A 17,247-nucleotide genomic window follows, 5' to 3' on the forward strand; every position below is an offset into this window, starting at 1 on the left:
CACACACAGCTCCCTGTCAAACAACTACACACACACACACACACACACGCACACACACACACACACACACACACACACACACACACACACACACACACACACACACACACACTTGCGAGCTTCCCCCAGACCAGTAATCCAAACGAAAATATTTCCCCTCCGTACTACTTTGATCATTTGCTCCGCTAATAATCAATCAGATCGATGGATTCCAGAGAAGAGGACACTTTGAAGGCCTTTTTCTCAAAATGATGACTCGGTGACAGTCATTATATAATGTGACATATGTTGCTTAATATCTGGAGTACAAAAACAATCCTGATATCATTAGAAAGCTAGGAATATCCTCTTTCCAGCAGTGTATACAACTCAAAATATGTCTGCGGGTCAATACGACTGATTTCGATAGAGCAGGTCACATATAATCTAATTTATGTGAGATAAAAAAAGAAAATGTGAGCTAAAAAAAAAAGAACGGAAGGGCCTCTTGCTTATCAGTAAAGATGATAATGTAAGAGATGATTATAATGAGACGTGATAGACTGTAGATAAACCAATGGAAATATACTAGAAAGTGTAGGCCAACGCTAACATTAGGAATGTTAGAAAATGTAAGGTAGTTAAATAATTGATTAAATAATATGGCAAAAAAAGTCACGTCGACACATTTAATCCACATCCCACACTACAACTTTGAGAGAGATCTGCTCTGAATCTCAAACCAGTAGCCTACTTTCCAACAGCCCTGTGAAGTTACTAACATTCCAGATTGTGCCTTTTCATGTTGCACCAAAGATGTTTTTCCAACGTGGCTCGATACTCTTCTTCCCTTCCTTTAAACAAAAAAAAAGCAGCTTACAGAAATGTACTTTCATTTCCTAAATCCGTTGGTCACTGAAGATTTATTAAATGTTAGGAGATTTGTTGAGGACTATTTTCAACAGTGTTCCTCAGTTATTTGTTTTTAATAATTTACGGACAACAATGTGGTGCTATTCAGAGGAAACATACATATTAGCCTTTGTATATAAATGTTGTTTTTTTCAGTCCTTTTATGCAATTTATTGGCAATAGTGAGAATGCAAATACAGGCCGCCTCATCCTTTAAGGGGATGCAGGGATTTTTGCTTGAATTCAAATGGATGACCTTTGGTTGAAGCACACTTTTTAATGGCTTCCCCCTCTCGAAGTGCATTTCACTCTGTAAGGTTGAGAAAGGGCAGAGTATATACTATATGTGTGTATAATGATGAGGTCTATGTGTGTGTTTATCTTTTGTGGTTTGACTGTGTTTGGTTCTAATGCCTGAAATATTGACTGGTTTCAATTTCCTCCACTCTGACAGCCCATTTCATCTAACAGTTTGAATAAAGGCGGCCATTGTGCCGAGGCATTACTGTACACATCAACAAATCACTTTCAGATCAAAGGTCCCCCACAATAAAAGACATTAAGCGAAATTCAGTGTATATAATACAAAAGGTGGGAAGCTGTTCCGCATAATAATTAACTACAATCACAACCAAAGTGGCGTAACGTGATTTAAACACAATGTAAGTAAAGTCGAGCTGTATGGTGAGAGCACCGTTGGAAAAAAGAGATTAAGAAAATGTTCAAGAAAATGTTCAAGCATGTTGACAGCTCTGTGTTAGCGAAGAGATGAAAGCAAAATTAGATTTTCAAAAGTGAATATGGGGAATGACAGTATTGCTTTCTCCACATTGTCAAACTTGACAGTGCTATTACCATCACTATAACTTCAGGCGCTGGCATAAGGTATTCAGTTAGCAGAAATCAGCTACCTCGTTTGAATATTGATTGCATTCTGGGCCAGAGGATGAGTTATAGCAGCAACATTTAAAAAAGAAGGCAATAAGACTAAATATCAATTGCAATAATTTGGCGAGGGAAGGAAAAGATGAGGATGAATCTCTGAAATTAAAGTTACTGATACAAACCAATCATTTGATAGTGAGTTTACAAGGTGCAAAGATGTGTGGTTTTGAAATGTCCATTTACGGGAAGATTGTGAAATATTGAATGTAGAACTAGGTATAAATGTTTATTCTAGACCGGCTTGAAGAGGACCTATTTTTTGGGGGGGTTTCCCCTTATCTGAAGTGTATTATATATGTTTTTATGCATGTAAATGGTCTGCAAAGGCTAAAATATTAACCTGAAAATGAGCATAATAGAGCCCCTTCAAAAGAGATTAAAAAAATGTGAAGAGGACAATAAAGGATCAATAATTACCAGTTTACCATTTTTGTTCAATTAAAGTGATCTCATGTACAAGTCATGTAAAAAAGAAAAGATTCAAAAAAGAAGAAAAATGGATCTCAACATTACGGGATAATATAATATAATATATCATAAAATAATCCAACTGGATGGTATTTTTGTGCCTTTATTTAATTAAACAAAATGGTAAAATATGTTTTATTTGGTTGGAATGCAAGTTAAAGCTCAAATATATAGAGTAGCTGAAACTTCTGTTCAGTTAGAAGGAAATGATAGTGTGTGTTTGTATTTTTTTTAAACAAGGTGTCTGTGTAGCTTAATGGCAGAATAGTGATAAGAAAGAACAAAGAAGATGAAAAAAATTAAATCAGTTGAAACTAAGTCAGAGTGAATGTGCTTAATGTGCCTTAAAACTGATTAATCTTCTAAAACTAAATACAATCCAGGGGAAGGGTACTTCATCATGAAAGCCAGTTGAGAAACGCATGTGAAAAGAACAAAACGTAATATTCTTTAGAAACGTCTTCCTTTTTTTAGAAAGGATAAAAGGAGAAACTCTGAAGAAAAAAGGCAAATGACAAAGTAGCACTATTATTACAGGATTCTGTGCGCTGTTATATAATCTCCTCATTAAACATTTGTGTTGGATCTCTAATTAGTTAGCGTTCCCGTCTCTTTGCACCGAGAGTTGTGTCAGTTTCAAGGAGAGCTGTCACCGAGCCCCGAGCGCGGTTTATTAGTGAGTTTCTCGATGAAAACAGTTTCTCTCCGGTCACTGAAAAACTAAGATTACAGCAGCGGATCTGATGTTAAAGATGCCCAAACTAGTCAAAAGTTGTAATGCAAGCCGCTCTGACAAACATCAGTGCACTGAGCCAATGAAACCACAGCAGGACGCCCAGCTTCCTCTGTCATCTCCCCGACAAATCAGCATACGGAGCATCTCAGCTCATCACTCCACAAAACATAGGCAAGGTGGGACTCAGAGACAGTCAATGTGTTTAATTCCACTTCAATACACATTTCAGCTTTCTAGGATTACTTTGAAACACCTGTTTCTTTAACTCTTAAGTTTGGTGGACGTCAGGTGCAAATGTGCTACAACGGCCCAATACATTTCAATTAGGAGAAATGTGCTGCAGCGTTTAGAAAATTTAACAGACTCGGCCAAATGTATAATCCCCGATAGTCACCAAGCGCTCCAGTTCCAGCCGTGTACATCACTTTTCAAGTTGTTCCTGTTACGATCCCAGACACTTAAGATGTAGGACCCAAATGCAAGACCCGGGAGACAGAGGTAAAGTATTTGTTGGATACTTTATTTTCCAAAACAGCTAAAATGAAAACGCTCACGCAGTGAGGAATCAAAAATCAAAGAGTTCCAAGAGCATCGACCTAACATGACAATAGACAAGAAACGATACGCATTGACCTGAACATGACGAGAGACAAGACGAACTGACACTGAACACTGGGAGACAGGGGAATTTAAACACAGGGTAACAAGGCACAGGTGGGAACAATCAGGGGCGGGGCTGACACTGATGAGCACAGGAGACACAGGAGGAGTGACAGGTGAAAAAAAATCAGGGAATTAGACACACCAGGGAACTAACGACAGACATGAAAAACACAGGGAAAAGGACCAGACAATAACCCAGGAGGAAAAACATGACCGCAAACACCCAAACCTAGACAGACAACACTAAAACCCGTGACATAAACCTGGGGGTGTGACAGAACCCCCCCCTTAAGGGACGGATCCCAGACATCCCAAAAAACAAAGTCCAGCAGGGTGGGTGGAGGGGGTCCGGAGGACGGGTCTCGGGCGGACGGCCCGGGGGCAAGGCAGAGTTCAAAAAGGGGGTCTCGGGCGGACGGCCCGGGGGCAAGGCAGAGTTCAAAAAGGGTAACTCGGGCGGACGGCCCGGGGGCAAGGCAGAGACCATGGATGGGGTCTCGGGGGGACGTTCCCGAGGGCAAGGTAGAGTTCAAAAAGGGGAACTCGGGCGGACGGCCCGGGGGCAAGGCAGAGTTCAAAAAGGGGAACTCGGGCGGACGGCCAGGGGGCAAGGCAGAGTTCAAAAAGGGGGTCTCGGACGGACGGCCCGGGGGCAAGGCAGAGTTCGAGGAGGGGCGAAGACCACAGCACAGGAATCGGAGCCGGTGGGACGGGTGTTTGCAAGATTCTCCACAGAAGAGGACAAGGAGTTTGCAGGACCCCCGGCGATACAGGTGATGTCGAGGCCTCCAACAAAACAGGACACGGGGTTGGCAGGGCCCCCGGTAGAAGAGTAGTCGGCAGGACCCCCAAAGGGACAGGACACAGGGCCGGCAGGACCCCTGGCAGGAGAGCAGTCGGCGCGACCTCCAACGGCACAGGACACAGGGCCGGCAGGACCCCCGGCAGAAGAGTAGTCGGCGGGGTCTCCAACGGGACAGGACATAGGGCTGGCAGGACCCCCGGCAGAAGAGTAGTCGGCGGGGCCTCCAGTGGCACAGGACATAGGACTGGCGGGACCTCCAACGGCACAGGACACAGGGCCGGCAGGACCCCGGGCAGAAGAGTAGTCGGCGGGGTCTCCAACGGCACAGGACATAGGGTTGGCAGGACCCCCGGCAGAAGAGTAGTCGGGGAGACCCCGCCGACTACTCTTCTGCCCGGGGTCCTGCCGGCCCTGTGTCNTGGAACAGAGGTCACAGTGGAGGGAAGCTGCTGAGGACAGGAAGTGTGAGCAAGGATGAGATGGGCAGGAGTATAAAGTGTACCATCTTTCAAGGCTGATTCTGGGAGGATGACATGGGTGAGTTACATTTCATTTAACCTGTACGATGATTGCCACTTTAAATAACAAAATAAGAATATCGCTATCTGCTCATCAGTTAAAAGTTGTCGGTTACATTCTACCCAACTCGGCTCTAATAGATTCAATAGTAACTGTATTTAAATTTCTTGTTTATTCAAAGAACCTTGATCTGCCTGTGAGAAGTTATTAGCCAAGTAATGTTCTGGCCTCAACTGAAAACTGGTTATCTTCAGGTCTTGAAATTGATTTAAAATGTTATTCAGGTCCAATAACGAGGGCCTCAAAAGTCTTTGAGACGATATAAGTGAAAAATGGTGGTGAGGCTCAGTCTCTCTGGGGTGGAAAGAATAATGTGTTCAGATTTTCCAAAAGTGGAAGATCTTTAATGGTTTATTGAATTCTGGCAGAGAGAATCGTTGACATCAGCGACGGAGACACGGAGAAGTGTGGCGTTGAACAGAAGTCTTCAGGCCTCCGAGAGACCGAAAGGTCTACATGTCTGTCGGGGTTCTCATCACAATCAATGAAACCACGTGAGTCTTTCGGATCCACACGACTGTGATGATATCAGAAGCTATTATGTATCTAGTTTTTAGGGCTGGTACATGTAGGCTACAGGTTGGTCCAATGTTATATATACAGGGTTGCAAAACTGTTATCGCTTTGGCGAATTCGCCCGTTTTAAACCCAGAATAGGTAGTTGTGTGATTTCTTTGGTTTGCAATAAAAAATTTATTTATGGGGGGGGGGGTCTGGGACCCGGAGTAATCGTGCGGGCCGTGAGCCGTTATGTGCCATCATGACACGCATGGTATAATAAGGCTCTGCTGCTCCGGACATGTATGGTCTAGCCTTCAGCAGGCTACATTACCTACGGGTGCGTCGTTAATATTAACTGCGCGCCGGGAGTCACTGTGGCACAGACTGGACCGCTGGTGACAGCTGTTAGAACGGGCCGTTCAGGTGTTCAGAGCAGAGGCTCCCTGTCGGACGCAGAGCGTGATGTGCACTGAGGAAAGTTTTCTTGGTGCAATTATATTTAAATGAATCGTGAGCTAGCTTAACTAGCATACATTGTCACTTAATCTTGCTAACGTTAGATTTAGCCTTCGTCTTTCTAATGGTTTTTCATGTTTTTTCATAGGCTATAAAAAGGAGAGTGGTATAATATATATATATTGTACTTGAGAAAAGTAGAAGACACAGATCTTGTACTTGAAGTAAAATTAGAAGTACTCAGTCTGTACTTGAGTAAAAGTATAAGTACCAGATCTCGTGTACTGAGTAAAAGTAATAGTCCCAGAGTGTAGGAATAACTTTTACAGTAAAAGTCCTGCATTCAAGAAGTTCCTCAATTAAAAGTAGAAGAGTATGTATCAAATATAGTTAAAAAGTAGCGACATAGAAGTGTGATTGTTAGATTGGTCGCATTTCGAATAATATATCTGAATGTTTCTATAACATGATTGATCATGGAAAGTGTTCTCAAAGCTGGTAAAGGAGCAGCTAGTTGAATGACTTGTATACTGCAGCGTAGCTTGTGGATTTACTCCAGGAGGAACTAAAGTCTGAATTTAAGACTTGATTATATTTCACAATCATTCATCCACATCTGTGAAGTAACTAAAGGGATCTAAAATTAGGGCTGTCAAGTAACGCAAAAAGAAATTAACGCCCACTAATTATTTAACGCAATTTAACGCATGTGTATTTTTTTGTCCCTCGGTCCGCCCCGTAGTTTCAGAGCACATCGAGTTAAATACCATCTACAAGGCTGAGCTGACAGCCCCGCTCCTGCTGCGCTTGTGGCAGACCACACTTCCACGCTCACCGGCAGGCACCGGCTGGCTATTGGGAGGACCGGGAGGGTGTGTGTATGTGTGGCCCGAGCGAGCGAGAGAGAGACCTTACGTGTATTGTTGTTGTTGTTGTTAGCATCTGGTGCTAGCTAGCTGCCCTAACGGATCTAAGGAGCTGTTTAAATGAAAACAGAGGAGCGACATTTCGCCACAACTGCGCCGAGCACTTGACTTTATGCAGGTAGCCAGACAGTGGGACATTGTACGAAAAGTCAGCACACTCAGCACGGATAGTGCGCGCAACATGATTGCAGCGTCCAGGCAGCTCCCGTTCAGTGTTAACTTTGGCAGCTGTTTTTGATTTAGTCTTAGTCTTTAGACGAAAATGGTTATTAGTTTTAGTCACATTTTAGTCATTTCTATCCTTCATAGTTTTAGTCTACTTTTAGTCGAGGAAAAATTACGTTTTAGTCAAAATGTTTTCTCTCTTTAAACCAATTCAGTTAGGCAAATACAGGTATCTGAAATTGGAATCAATGTGACAGTATCAAGTGTTGAAATTCGTAAAGCAACATTTCACTCGCTTAACACTTTACTTGTGTAATATCTAGGGATGGGTATCGTTAAGGTTTTCTACGGTACTAGTAATCTTATCGATGCTGCTTATCGATCCGGTACTTTAACGATATTCTTGTATTTAGTTTTTGTTATTTTTTAAAGGGAAAAACTAACAAATTGTTAACCGAATTAATTGCTTTATTTAAATGTGAAATAAATGAAATATATATAATTATGTTAAAATATTTTACTGTACTTGAGTAAAATGTTGAGGTACTTGTACTTTACTGGAGTATTTAAATGTGTTGCTATTGTGTTCTTCTACTCCACAACATGTATTTAATAGCTTTAGTTACTTTACAGATGTGGATGAATGATGTGAAATCTAATCAAGTGTTAAATCAGACTTTAGTTCCACCTTGAGTAAATTCACAAGCTACCCTGCAGTATACAAAGTCTTTCAAACTTGAAGGACTCCAGCATGTGTCCCTTCTGAACGCTCCGTCCCCGGCAGATCTCTGTGTGCCGCTGCAGCGTGTCTGTTAGGCCCCGCCCCCCGCACACAGAGAGACCGCTCTTCTAGAGTGAAGAGAGCGGAAATAATGATATTGCAAGTTAGAAACGTAAGATGCATTTTGATAGACAAGACGGACAATTGGGGGAAAATACCCTGCATTTTGATTGTCCGATAGTCCACCATTAACACCTTAGTCCCGTCTCGTCTCGTCAACGAAAACTAAATATACATTTCATCAAAGTTTTCGTTATCAAGAATCTATTTTTAGCTCGTCTCGTCTTAGTCATGTAAAAAAGGTCGTTGACGATGCGATTAATCGCGATTAACTATTTTAATCGACTGACAGCCCTAGATTAAATACATGTAGTGGAGGAAAAGTACACTATTTACCTCTGAACTGTAGTGGAGAAGAATAACAAAGTAGCACAACATTGAAATACTTAAATAAAGTACAAGTATCTCAAAATTGTACCCAAGTATAGTACTTGAGTTTATGAACTTAGTTACTTTACACCAGTCGCTATAAAGATAGAAAGACTAAGCCTTGCACAGAGGCATGAAAATACATTTTCAAAATGCTCAACAGTGCTGCCAAAATTATAAACTGACTGCTACCCAATTAAAATGAATGCTTTTATACATATCTATTAGATGTGACGTTTCTGTTATTATTAACTGCTTTAGTTGTTCTGACTGCTAACATCCTCTGTTATTCCTCATTTTAAAGCCGATATTCCGTGGGGTGGGGGAGTTTGCATCCCTGTATATAGAAGTGGTGGAATACCCAGTAACTCATGACCACTTGTGTGACAGTGTGTCTCTAAGCAAGGACTTCATGCCTCTGGCCTGTACGGCTGCTTATGGCCAGCACCCCTTTTATTAAATTGCTTTTAAAACAACACTGGAAGCCACTGCATCAACCCCGTCTCTGAGTGTCTTAAAAAGCTTTCCAGATGCCAGTGTTGTTTATTTTCCTGGTTTAAGACATTCTGTGGGTCTCACAGGTGCAGATGATAGCGAGAGTTGTGAAAACAGAAACGGTGCCGCCAGCGCTCTGCTGCACATCGATGAGTCTGACGGGGTGGATGAAATCAACAGACAACGCAACAAGAGCAGGAGACGGTCGGAGCCTCGCCAGGTGCAGACAGGTAAGAGCAACACCAAGTTCATGGATTGTTTTTATAATCGTTGCATAATACAAATGCTGTTTAAATCATAACTCCTAAAGTGGAGCTGTTCAAAGCTCAGCAGAAATGATACTTGAAGCTTTTCAAATAAATGTTATTTTGTATCACTTTGAAATGATTGGTGTCCTCTCTGTTTCCCTCCAGCCATCATCATCGGCCCGTACGGTCAGCCTCTCACAGTTTACCCCTGCATGCTCTGTGGTAAAAAGTTCAAGTCACGGGGTTTCCTTAAACGCCACACCAAGAATCACCACCAGGAGGTTCTGACGAGGAAAAAGTACCAATGTACAGACTGTGACTTCACCACCAACAAGAAAGCCAGCCTCCACAACCACATGGAGGTACACGCTCTGAACAGCAAGGCCCCTTTCGAGTGTGAAGTGTGCGGCAAGGAGTTCCACCAGCAGGCGGCGCTGTTCTCTCACAGATTGCAGCACCACCACCGAGAGCCCAAGGGCCAGTCGCCCACAACGCCAAACAAGATGCATAAATGCAAGTTCTGTGAATATGAAACGGCCGAGCAAGGGCTGCTCAACCGGCACCTGTTGGCCGTCCACAGTAAGAGCTTTCCCCACATCTGTGTGGAATGTGGAAAAGGCTTTCGACACCCTTCGGAGCTGAAGAAACACATGCGCACGCACACGGGCGAGAAGCCCTACTCCTGCCTGTACTGCGACTACAAGTCGGCCGATTCCTCCAATCTCAAGACACACATCAAAACTAAGCATAGCAAAGAGATGCCATACAAATGTGAGCGCTGTTTCCAGACCTTTGCCGAGGAGGAGGAGTTAATGCAGCACGGACTAACGCACGAGGAGAATAAGACCCACCATTGTGCCCACTGTGATCACAAAAGTTCCAACTCGAGTGACCTGAAACGCCATATCATATCCGTTCACACCAAGGACTATCCACACAAATGTGCCATCTGTGGTAAAGGCTTCCACCGGCCGTCTGAACTGAAGAAGCACTCGGTGTCGCACCGGACCAAGAAGCTTCATCAGTGCCGCCACTGCAACTTCAAAATTGCAGACCCTTTTGTTCTCAGTCGCCATATCTTGTCCGTGCACACGAAGGAGCAACAGTCCTCTCCTGAAAAGAGTGAGTCGGGTAAGAGGACAGAGACACACACTCCTGTTGTGTCGCCTAAAAAGTCTGCAGCCAGCGCGTCCAGCGCCGCTAGCCAGGCCAGCCGAGTCAGCGCAGCCAGCTTAGCCAGCAGTGTGACTGTCGTCATTGGCAAAGGACAGAAAGAAAGGAGAATCTACCAGTGCCAGTACTGCGACTACAGCACCGGGGACGCTTCGGGGTTCAAGCGGCACGTGATCTCCATTCACACGAAAGACTATCCGCACCGCTGCGAGATCTGTTCGAAGGGTTTCCGACGACCCTCTGAGAAGAACCAGCATATCATACGCCACCACAAAGATGTGGTGCAGGAGTGACTCTGACCGAGCCAAAAACTGTGCCACAACAAAGAACAATGTCGAAGCAACCATCACACCCCAAACTCTGCACCCTCAGCAGCACACAGGTCACGCTCACACAACGTGGCGTGTGTGTGTGCTGCACTTAGTCCGTTCTGTTGTTTTGACCTTTTTTGATCGTCAGCCTAATGTTTGTTCAGAAATGTATACACATGTACATAACACAATGCTCTGTCCCGAGTTAGCAACAGAACCCCTCTGTAGACTTGCACTTTGAACTGCATGTCCCTTTGCTGGTGACGGTGTGCATGGCAGATTGTGCAGATGTCTCTTTGTAGATATACATTTTTTTTAATTTGCAGGCAGCAATCAGTTGTCAATCACAATGGTCCTAATTTTGTCAAGACTGTTCGATTTGCAAAACGTTTGCATCATTTTGTCATCATTTACTCAACAAAGCAAAGATTAGCAACATTCTCCCCGTAGCACTCCCTGTTATGTGATATGAATCGTGTGTGTATGAGCAGGCCTGTCACGATAACTACTTTTATTGGACAATATATAATCACGGAAATGATTTTAATCAACAATATTGTCATTTTAAAACTATTTTATGCCACTCTTAAATATAATATATTGTAATGCCCATATAGAAAGTTTAGACTTTGAAATTTCATTGTGAACAAATATTAAAATATCTTAAATTGGATAAACCACAGAACCAAAACAATAACAAAAGTGAACTCGAGCTCTGATAGCAAAATGAACTTTGCTCAAATCTTAAAATGCTAAGGAAGAACTCGCCATTAATTCTGGATATAATGTTGGCGTTTGTTGTGTTTAGCAAAAATGGACATTCAAGATTTTTGTCATAACATATACAAAAATACGGTGTCATTATGTAATGTATGGCAAACTTAGATCGCAGGTTCCTCAACAGTGCAATTACAAGACATTAAAAAAACAACAAACAGTGCAAGCTCAGGTGTTTGTCTTATTGCCTGTGGGATGAAACTGTCTGATGGTTTTTAGTCCGGATGCTGCGGTAGCGCCTGCTAGACGGCAACAGACTGAACAGTTTGTAGCTGGGGTGATGGGGGGTCCTGAGGGCTTTCTTCCGGAGGCGCTGGGAGTAAAGGTCCTCCATGGATGGCAGCTCCGTCCTGGTGATGTGCTGTGCAGTTTTCACCACCCTCTGTAAAGCCTTACGATTGAGGGCGGTGCAGCTGCCGTACCAGGCCGTGATGCAGCCAGTCAGGACCCTCTCTATGGTGCACCTGTAGAAGGTCAGGGTCCTCTCTACGGTGCACCTGTAGAAGGTCAGGATGCTCTCTATGGTGCACCTGTAGAAGGTATACATGTCCATATATCTTACTATAAGTCGATATGTAATTATTGTGACAGTCCAAAGTGTGAGCGAGAGGAAGAATGAATGAAAAACAAAGCATCTGCTGTGCTTCCTGGTGCTCCGACCCCACCATTCTGTTAGCATTTTTGTTGTGTTGCTAAAAACACAAAGCTGGTTGTGTGCAGAAATTATATAATTCTTGGCTTTGTTCACAGGATCATGAACTCATGGATGTGTCACGATGGTGATGAACGTTCACATATGCACCTCTATCACAATGCGACCAATACCCAGTCATACCTATGAGATTTCAGTGAGTACTGTGAGTTGTTCAGAACAAGTGCCCAAAGCAGTAAAGACGACCCCCTGAGTATTTTGATTCCAATAATGCTACCTAGAGAGTGAGATCCCATTTGTTTGAAAAGGCTCATTTTGTTGTGATGACCATTAGAACTGATGACAAGCTTTTTCGGGCAGATGGTTTATTTTTCAATGATCAAGTCAATCATGTCGATACATCTATTAAATCCCAGCTTTTTTTTACTAAAACAAGAAAGGTTCACTGTCTGGCCTCATGAATCAAACAGTGTAACTGGAGCTGCTGTTATTAAAACTATGGACAGAATCTTTGTCTCGCCCTCACAGATGTACTCTTGCCAGTGGAAAGGTATATCTTTTTAAATTCAACTTCAGAAGACAGGTGCTGGTGGTGTACTTGTACTATGGCTTTTTACCCTTTTGTTATCACCTGTGATTATTCCTGTTTTTATATTTATTTCATTTACAAGTTGTTGTATAGTTAAGTGTAACTAGACTTCTATGGGACGTAAATTATTGTTTTGTATACAAATCTGTACAAAGCGTGTAGATGTAAACACTTGATAACAAGGAAATCTGAACTGTGTTGTTATGGATGTACTTCAACGTATTTGTTAAAAAAAGTAATAAAAGCAAAGTATTTTAGATGTTTTGTCTTCTATTTTCACACGTTGTCGAAGGCCCACTGCTCAATAACCTGTTTTGAGAGATTTGACCTTTTACTGTGCAGGATTATTTTTCGTTCATACGGCTGTCTTTAAAGTCATCTGCTAAAGGCCCGAAGTTTCTGTGATCACCTCAAATCTGACCTTTTTTCTGGTTAACAAACAAGTTATGTTTACAGTCAGTGTAACTGTGTCTTTAAGGTCTGACCAGGGCATACAAGCATTTATACACTGTTCAAAATGTGCAAAGCCGAAAACTCTTAAAAGTTGAAACCTGCATTATCTTGTCATTGGTGCATATTCTGGATTTTTTTTTAAAGGAGTAATTGAGCTTTACTGTGCACAAAAAAAAAAGAAGAAAATCACCAGGCATTCAAAGCAGAGCATTTAATGTCTCAAACATGTCTGAAGTACATACAGATTACAACTGCTGGTGAATTAAAGCAAAGCATATTCTATTGAAACCAGGCTTTACATTGTTTAGTGGCATTATGTTCTTAACACCACATCTGAAAGAGCAGTGTAAACAAAATAAAATGAGTATTGGCGTTAAACACCGATAGATGTAGAATATTCATGAAGTCTTCAGAAAGCTTGTTGACATACAGACACCGGAGCGGGAAGTTAAGCAGCTGGGCACTCCGCTGGAGAGGGGTAAAGAGAAACAGATTAAAGCATGATTGTGCGCCTTAATCACAGGTTGTTGGTTTTGTTTTCAGGAAACCTCTCCATTTATATGAGACATACCATTTGTGGGAAGGAAAGCGATATTCTCTGGCAGGACACCAGTCCCCAAGGAGAACTGCCTGAACCTCTCCAGCAGGTCGGCGCTGAGCTCCACTCCACGGCCTGAAGCACCACAGGAAGTTAGTACATGACTGCATTTAGGATTACCGTCATAAAGTCTAGCATCATGGAAACTTTACCATATAGTTTGGTGACAACGGTGGGATCACTCCCTTTGATCTTAATGGTGTGAATCAGCGCGTACTCGTCATACTTCACATCCACCATCGACATCTCGTTCACACTGCCCCAGCCTGATGAGGGGAAGAGTTCATGGGAAAGCAGAACAATGGGGGGTTTGTTGTGATTGTTGCTGGCCTCTATGTGTTTAGTGTGTGTGTGCATTGGTGCACTCACGCTCACTTGTGTACGTGAGCTTCCCGGGCACATTGGTCTGCTTGGCCAGGTTGTTCATTCTCCAACAGGAGCCATCAGAGCTGCCAAGAAAGCATTAAAACATGACCTTTCCTATATTACCTCCTTGTATTCCTTGACATCTTGTATATCGTGGTCATATGCTGCATGTTTGCAAAAAGGTTTTAACATTCGGCCCGCAGTGCATTTCTTGTTCTCTGTTTATCTTGTGTTGTGTGCCGTTTTGTTTAATCACTTTGAGCTGCACCTTATGTGTAAAAAGTGCTCAACAACTTTACTAATTATTTATTACTCAAAAACAAGTCTAAATATAATAAGAAAGGTCTCTTGGCTGCTTTCTCTCTCCTCACGTATTTACCTGAGACTGGCGTAGGACATGTCCAGGTCCCCATCAGCAGTCGGGGTCAACATGGTGGTGCCCATCTTCATGTCGGCTCTGCGGTTCACAAACCACTGGGCATTCGTGGCAAATCCTATCAGGTACCACTTCCCTGCCATCTGTGGACACACACAAGGCAAACAATAGAGTAAGTGTTGACTGGTTAGGGTTAGGTGATAGCAGCTTTAAAAAAAAAAAAACATCACATGAATTCCTCTGAATGCATTGGTTAAATGTACTGTTTAATATTGTACTTCATACTCCATTACTTAATACAGTCAGTAAATAATTTAACATGGACTATTACTTTAAATTAAGACTGTATGTCCCAAAATCACAAGCTACAGCAGTTCCATTAGTAAAATAAAAAAGAACCTCCTACTTTACCTGCTGCAACATTAAAATGTTTGACACATTAATTCATAAAAAAATATTATTGAATTTCACAAAATATAATTAAAACATTTCTCATTCTTCATTATGAATACTTTTAAGTTTGATACTTAATTTCTTCTAATCCTTTTGTACTTTTTACAGAAAGCAGGAGCTGTAACAGAGTATGTTTACACTGTAGTAAGTATTAGTACTGCTTCTTAGGTAAAACAGAGCTGCCTAAATGTCACCATGCATGTTGCAAAGATATTACAAATACACAACATTAAGGTACACAGCTGTTTGTACCATTTTATCTATGCTTCTTTTATGCATTTAAATGTGATAATCGCCAAGGTACACTAACCAGCAAAATCAGATAGATAGAGTTTGAACAAAAATGCAAACAGGCACCATAAATCATGTTATGACTAAGGTTAAAAATACTGCTTATAATCCACCATATGGTCCGTCTCACCCCCTGTATGTTGAAGTCAGCCTGCGGTACGACTTGAGCAGAAACGGAGAAGGAGCAGAGCACGGCTCCCAGCACGGTCAGCAGGAGAGTCATGGCTACTGAGTGTTGATGAAGATCTATTGTTGAAGTTCTGCTGGCGACCAGTTATATAGGCAGCACACACACGCATACACACACACACACACACACACACACACACACACACACACACACACACACACACACACACACACACACACACACACACACACACACAGACCCTGGAGCTGGGATGGGTTCAAACACGTGAAGGTTACAAAACAGTTTCCCTGCCACAAGGAGTTTTTAGCCCGGGCAGAATTAGACTAGAAGAAGAAGAAGTGTATCAGAGGTCCGTATTCTGTCTGCCACATGATAAGATTCATGAAGTATTCTATAATGCAATGCCCTGTTGCAGCCTCCTATTCGTGAGCATAAAAACACAGTAACCAAATGGTAAACAAAGCAGTGGCTGACCTCCAGGGCTTTCTGTGGCACAGAGTCAAATTCTCTGTCAGCAGTTGGGATGGTAAATCAAAGAGACAACAGAAAAGAGAGAAACATGTTGATCTCCTAATCATGCATCATCGACATGTGATGAATTGAATCTCTTTTTAGTGTCTCTTTAATGGGTTTAAAGTATGGAAAAACGTCCTCCTTTGTCCTTAAGTTACTGATATAAAGGAGAACAGGGACTGACTGTGTGTACAGCTGGCTGCTCACAGTAGACTTCTTTCACATTTAGTCTCAAATATCACTCAGTAGCTGTTCTGCAGCCATTGAGAGCCATTAGAGTAGTTATTCAAGAGGTTATCAAGTGGAAGAATGGAAGTGTAGTGGCAATTTCTTATATTACTTTATATGGTAAAACCAAATGATGATATTGTGCTGAGAAATGTTTGGCTTCCTGCCAAGGTCGTACCTGAAGAATGCATCAACAAATAAGCAGTTATAAGTAGCCCACACACATACAATACTTGTTATAATCATTCATAATGAGTACTTTACTTTGCTACTTAGTTTATGTAATGCAGATACTTTTTTAAAGCCTTTGCTTGTAATTCTAACTTGTTCTCACTTTTGTGTGTGACCTGTCAGCTTTCTGCAGGATCTTTGCTGCACGGATAAATATGAATCCATGTGTGATGAGGAGGAGATGAATTAGTGTAATGAGTCGAGAAGTCAGGTGCAGGCCGATACATGCACCAAAGCAAAGATTCCTCAGACCTACATACCTTGCCAGTTTGAACAGGTAATTATTCTGCCCCGAGAAAACAAATATTTAAAGAAAAGCAGAGCAGAATTTAATACATGTTTTAAGACTCATTCCAAACGACAGTCACATTTACCGGTAAATACCAATGCAGGAATGTACTACTCATTTAAACAAATGTACATTCAGAGAAAGTATGTATTTATTGTTTAGACATCATGCAGATTTGCAAAGTCTCCCACTAGTTGGCATTTAATTGCCTGAATAATTCAAAAGCAGCATTAGCCTTGTACCAAAAGACTTCTCCACTTTATATAACTTTCTATCAATATCTTAAACTTTCCATTTCATTGCTTCAGCTTCTGTGAAACTGTAAATCATCAGAGAGAAGATATGACAGGTCTTTACCCAAAGCAAACACAGTCTCAAAGAGTCTCTGATACATCTGGATACATCTGTCTCAGGAGCGTCAGAGCACACTCTAAAAACGGATTCAGGCGACCTTTCACCTCCACTTAATTAAATGCATGGTTGCAAGATAAAAATGTGAGTTAATTGATTTAGATAAACATTTTAAGTTGCAAACATTAATTTATAAGTTGTGTTGACGTAATAATGTTGGTAATTACATCAACTTAATATTGTGTGTAATTTGAACTCTGATTTCTGCGTTAATTGACTTAAAACAAAATTCAAGTTGTAGTTAGTAATGCAATTGGCTTGATAACTTCATTGTTCTACACCTTGAGTTAAGGATTT

The 17,247-nt window shown here is 41.9% G+C and overlaps 2 protein-coding genes across 3 annotated transcripts; one reads left to right on the forward strand and one right to left on the reverse strand.

Moving 5' to 3' along the window:
• Positions 1–1,691: 1,691 nt before the first annotated feature.
• On the forward strand, positions 1,692–11,532 carry LOC104966486 (zinc finger X-chromosomal protein-like). Its single transcript, XM_010795673.1, has 5 exons — positions 1,692–1,736; positions 1,785–1,805; positions 8,752–8,770; positions 8,927–9,070; positions 9,254–11,532. The coding sequence occupies exons 1-5, from the start codon at positions 1,692–1,694 to the stop codon at positions 10,552–10,554; spliced, it is 1,530 nt and encodes a 509-aa protein (XP_010793975.1). The 3' UTR covers positions 10,555–11,532.
• A 1,703-nt stretch (positions 11,533–13,235) lies between these two features.
• LOC104965992 (lipocalin) lies at positions 13,236–15,392 on the reverse strand. 2 transcript variants are annotated; one of them, XM_010795085.1, is made up of 6 exons: positions 15,258–15,392; positions 14,387–14,526; positions 14,011–14,090; positions 13,794–13,907; positions 13,615–13,716; positions 13,236–13,511 (listed from the first exon to the last, which is right to left on the reverse strand). In XM_010795085.1, the coding sequence occupies exons 1-6, from the start codon at positions 15,348–15,350 to the stop codon at positions 13,492–13,494; spliced, it is 549 nt and encodes a 182-aa protein (XP_010793387.1). In that variant the 5' UTR covers positions 15,351–15,392; the 3' UTR covers positions 13,236–13,491. The 2 variants fall into 2 exon arrangements, with proteins under 2 accessions (XP_010793387.1, XP_010793388.1); XM_010795086.1 differs by having other exon boundaries at positions 13,240–13,511; positions 14,017–14,090.
• Between the last annotated feature and the right edge of the window lie 1,855 nt (positions 15,393–17,247).

This window comes from Notothenia coriiceps, unplaced genomic scaffold (genome assembly GCF_000735185.1).
Source record: "Notothenia coriiceps isolate Sejong01 unplaced genomic scaffold, NC01 NC01_scaffold00037246, whole genome shotgun sequence".
Classification (NCBI taxonomy): domain Eukaryota; kingdom Metazoa; phylum Chordata; class Actinopteri; order Perciformes; family Nototheniidae; genus Notothenia; species Notothenia coriiceps.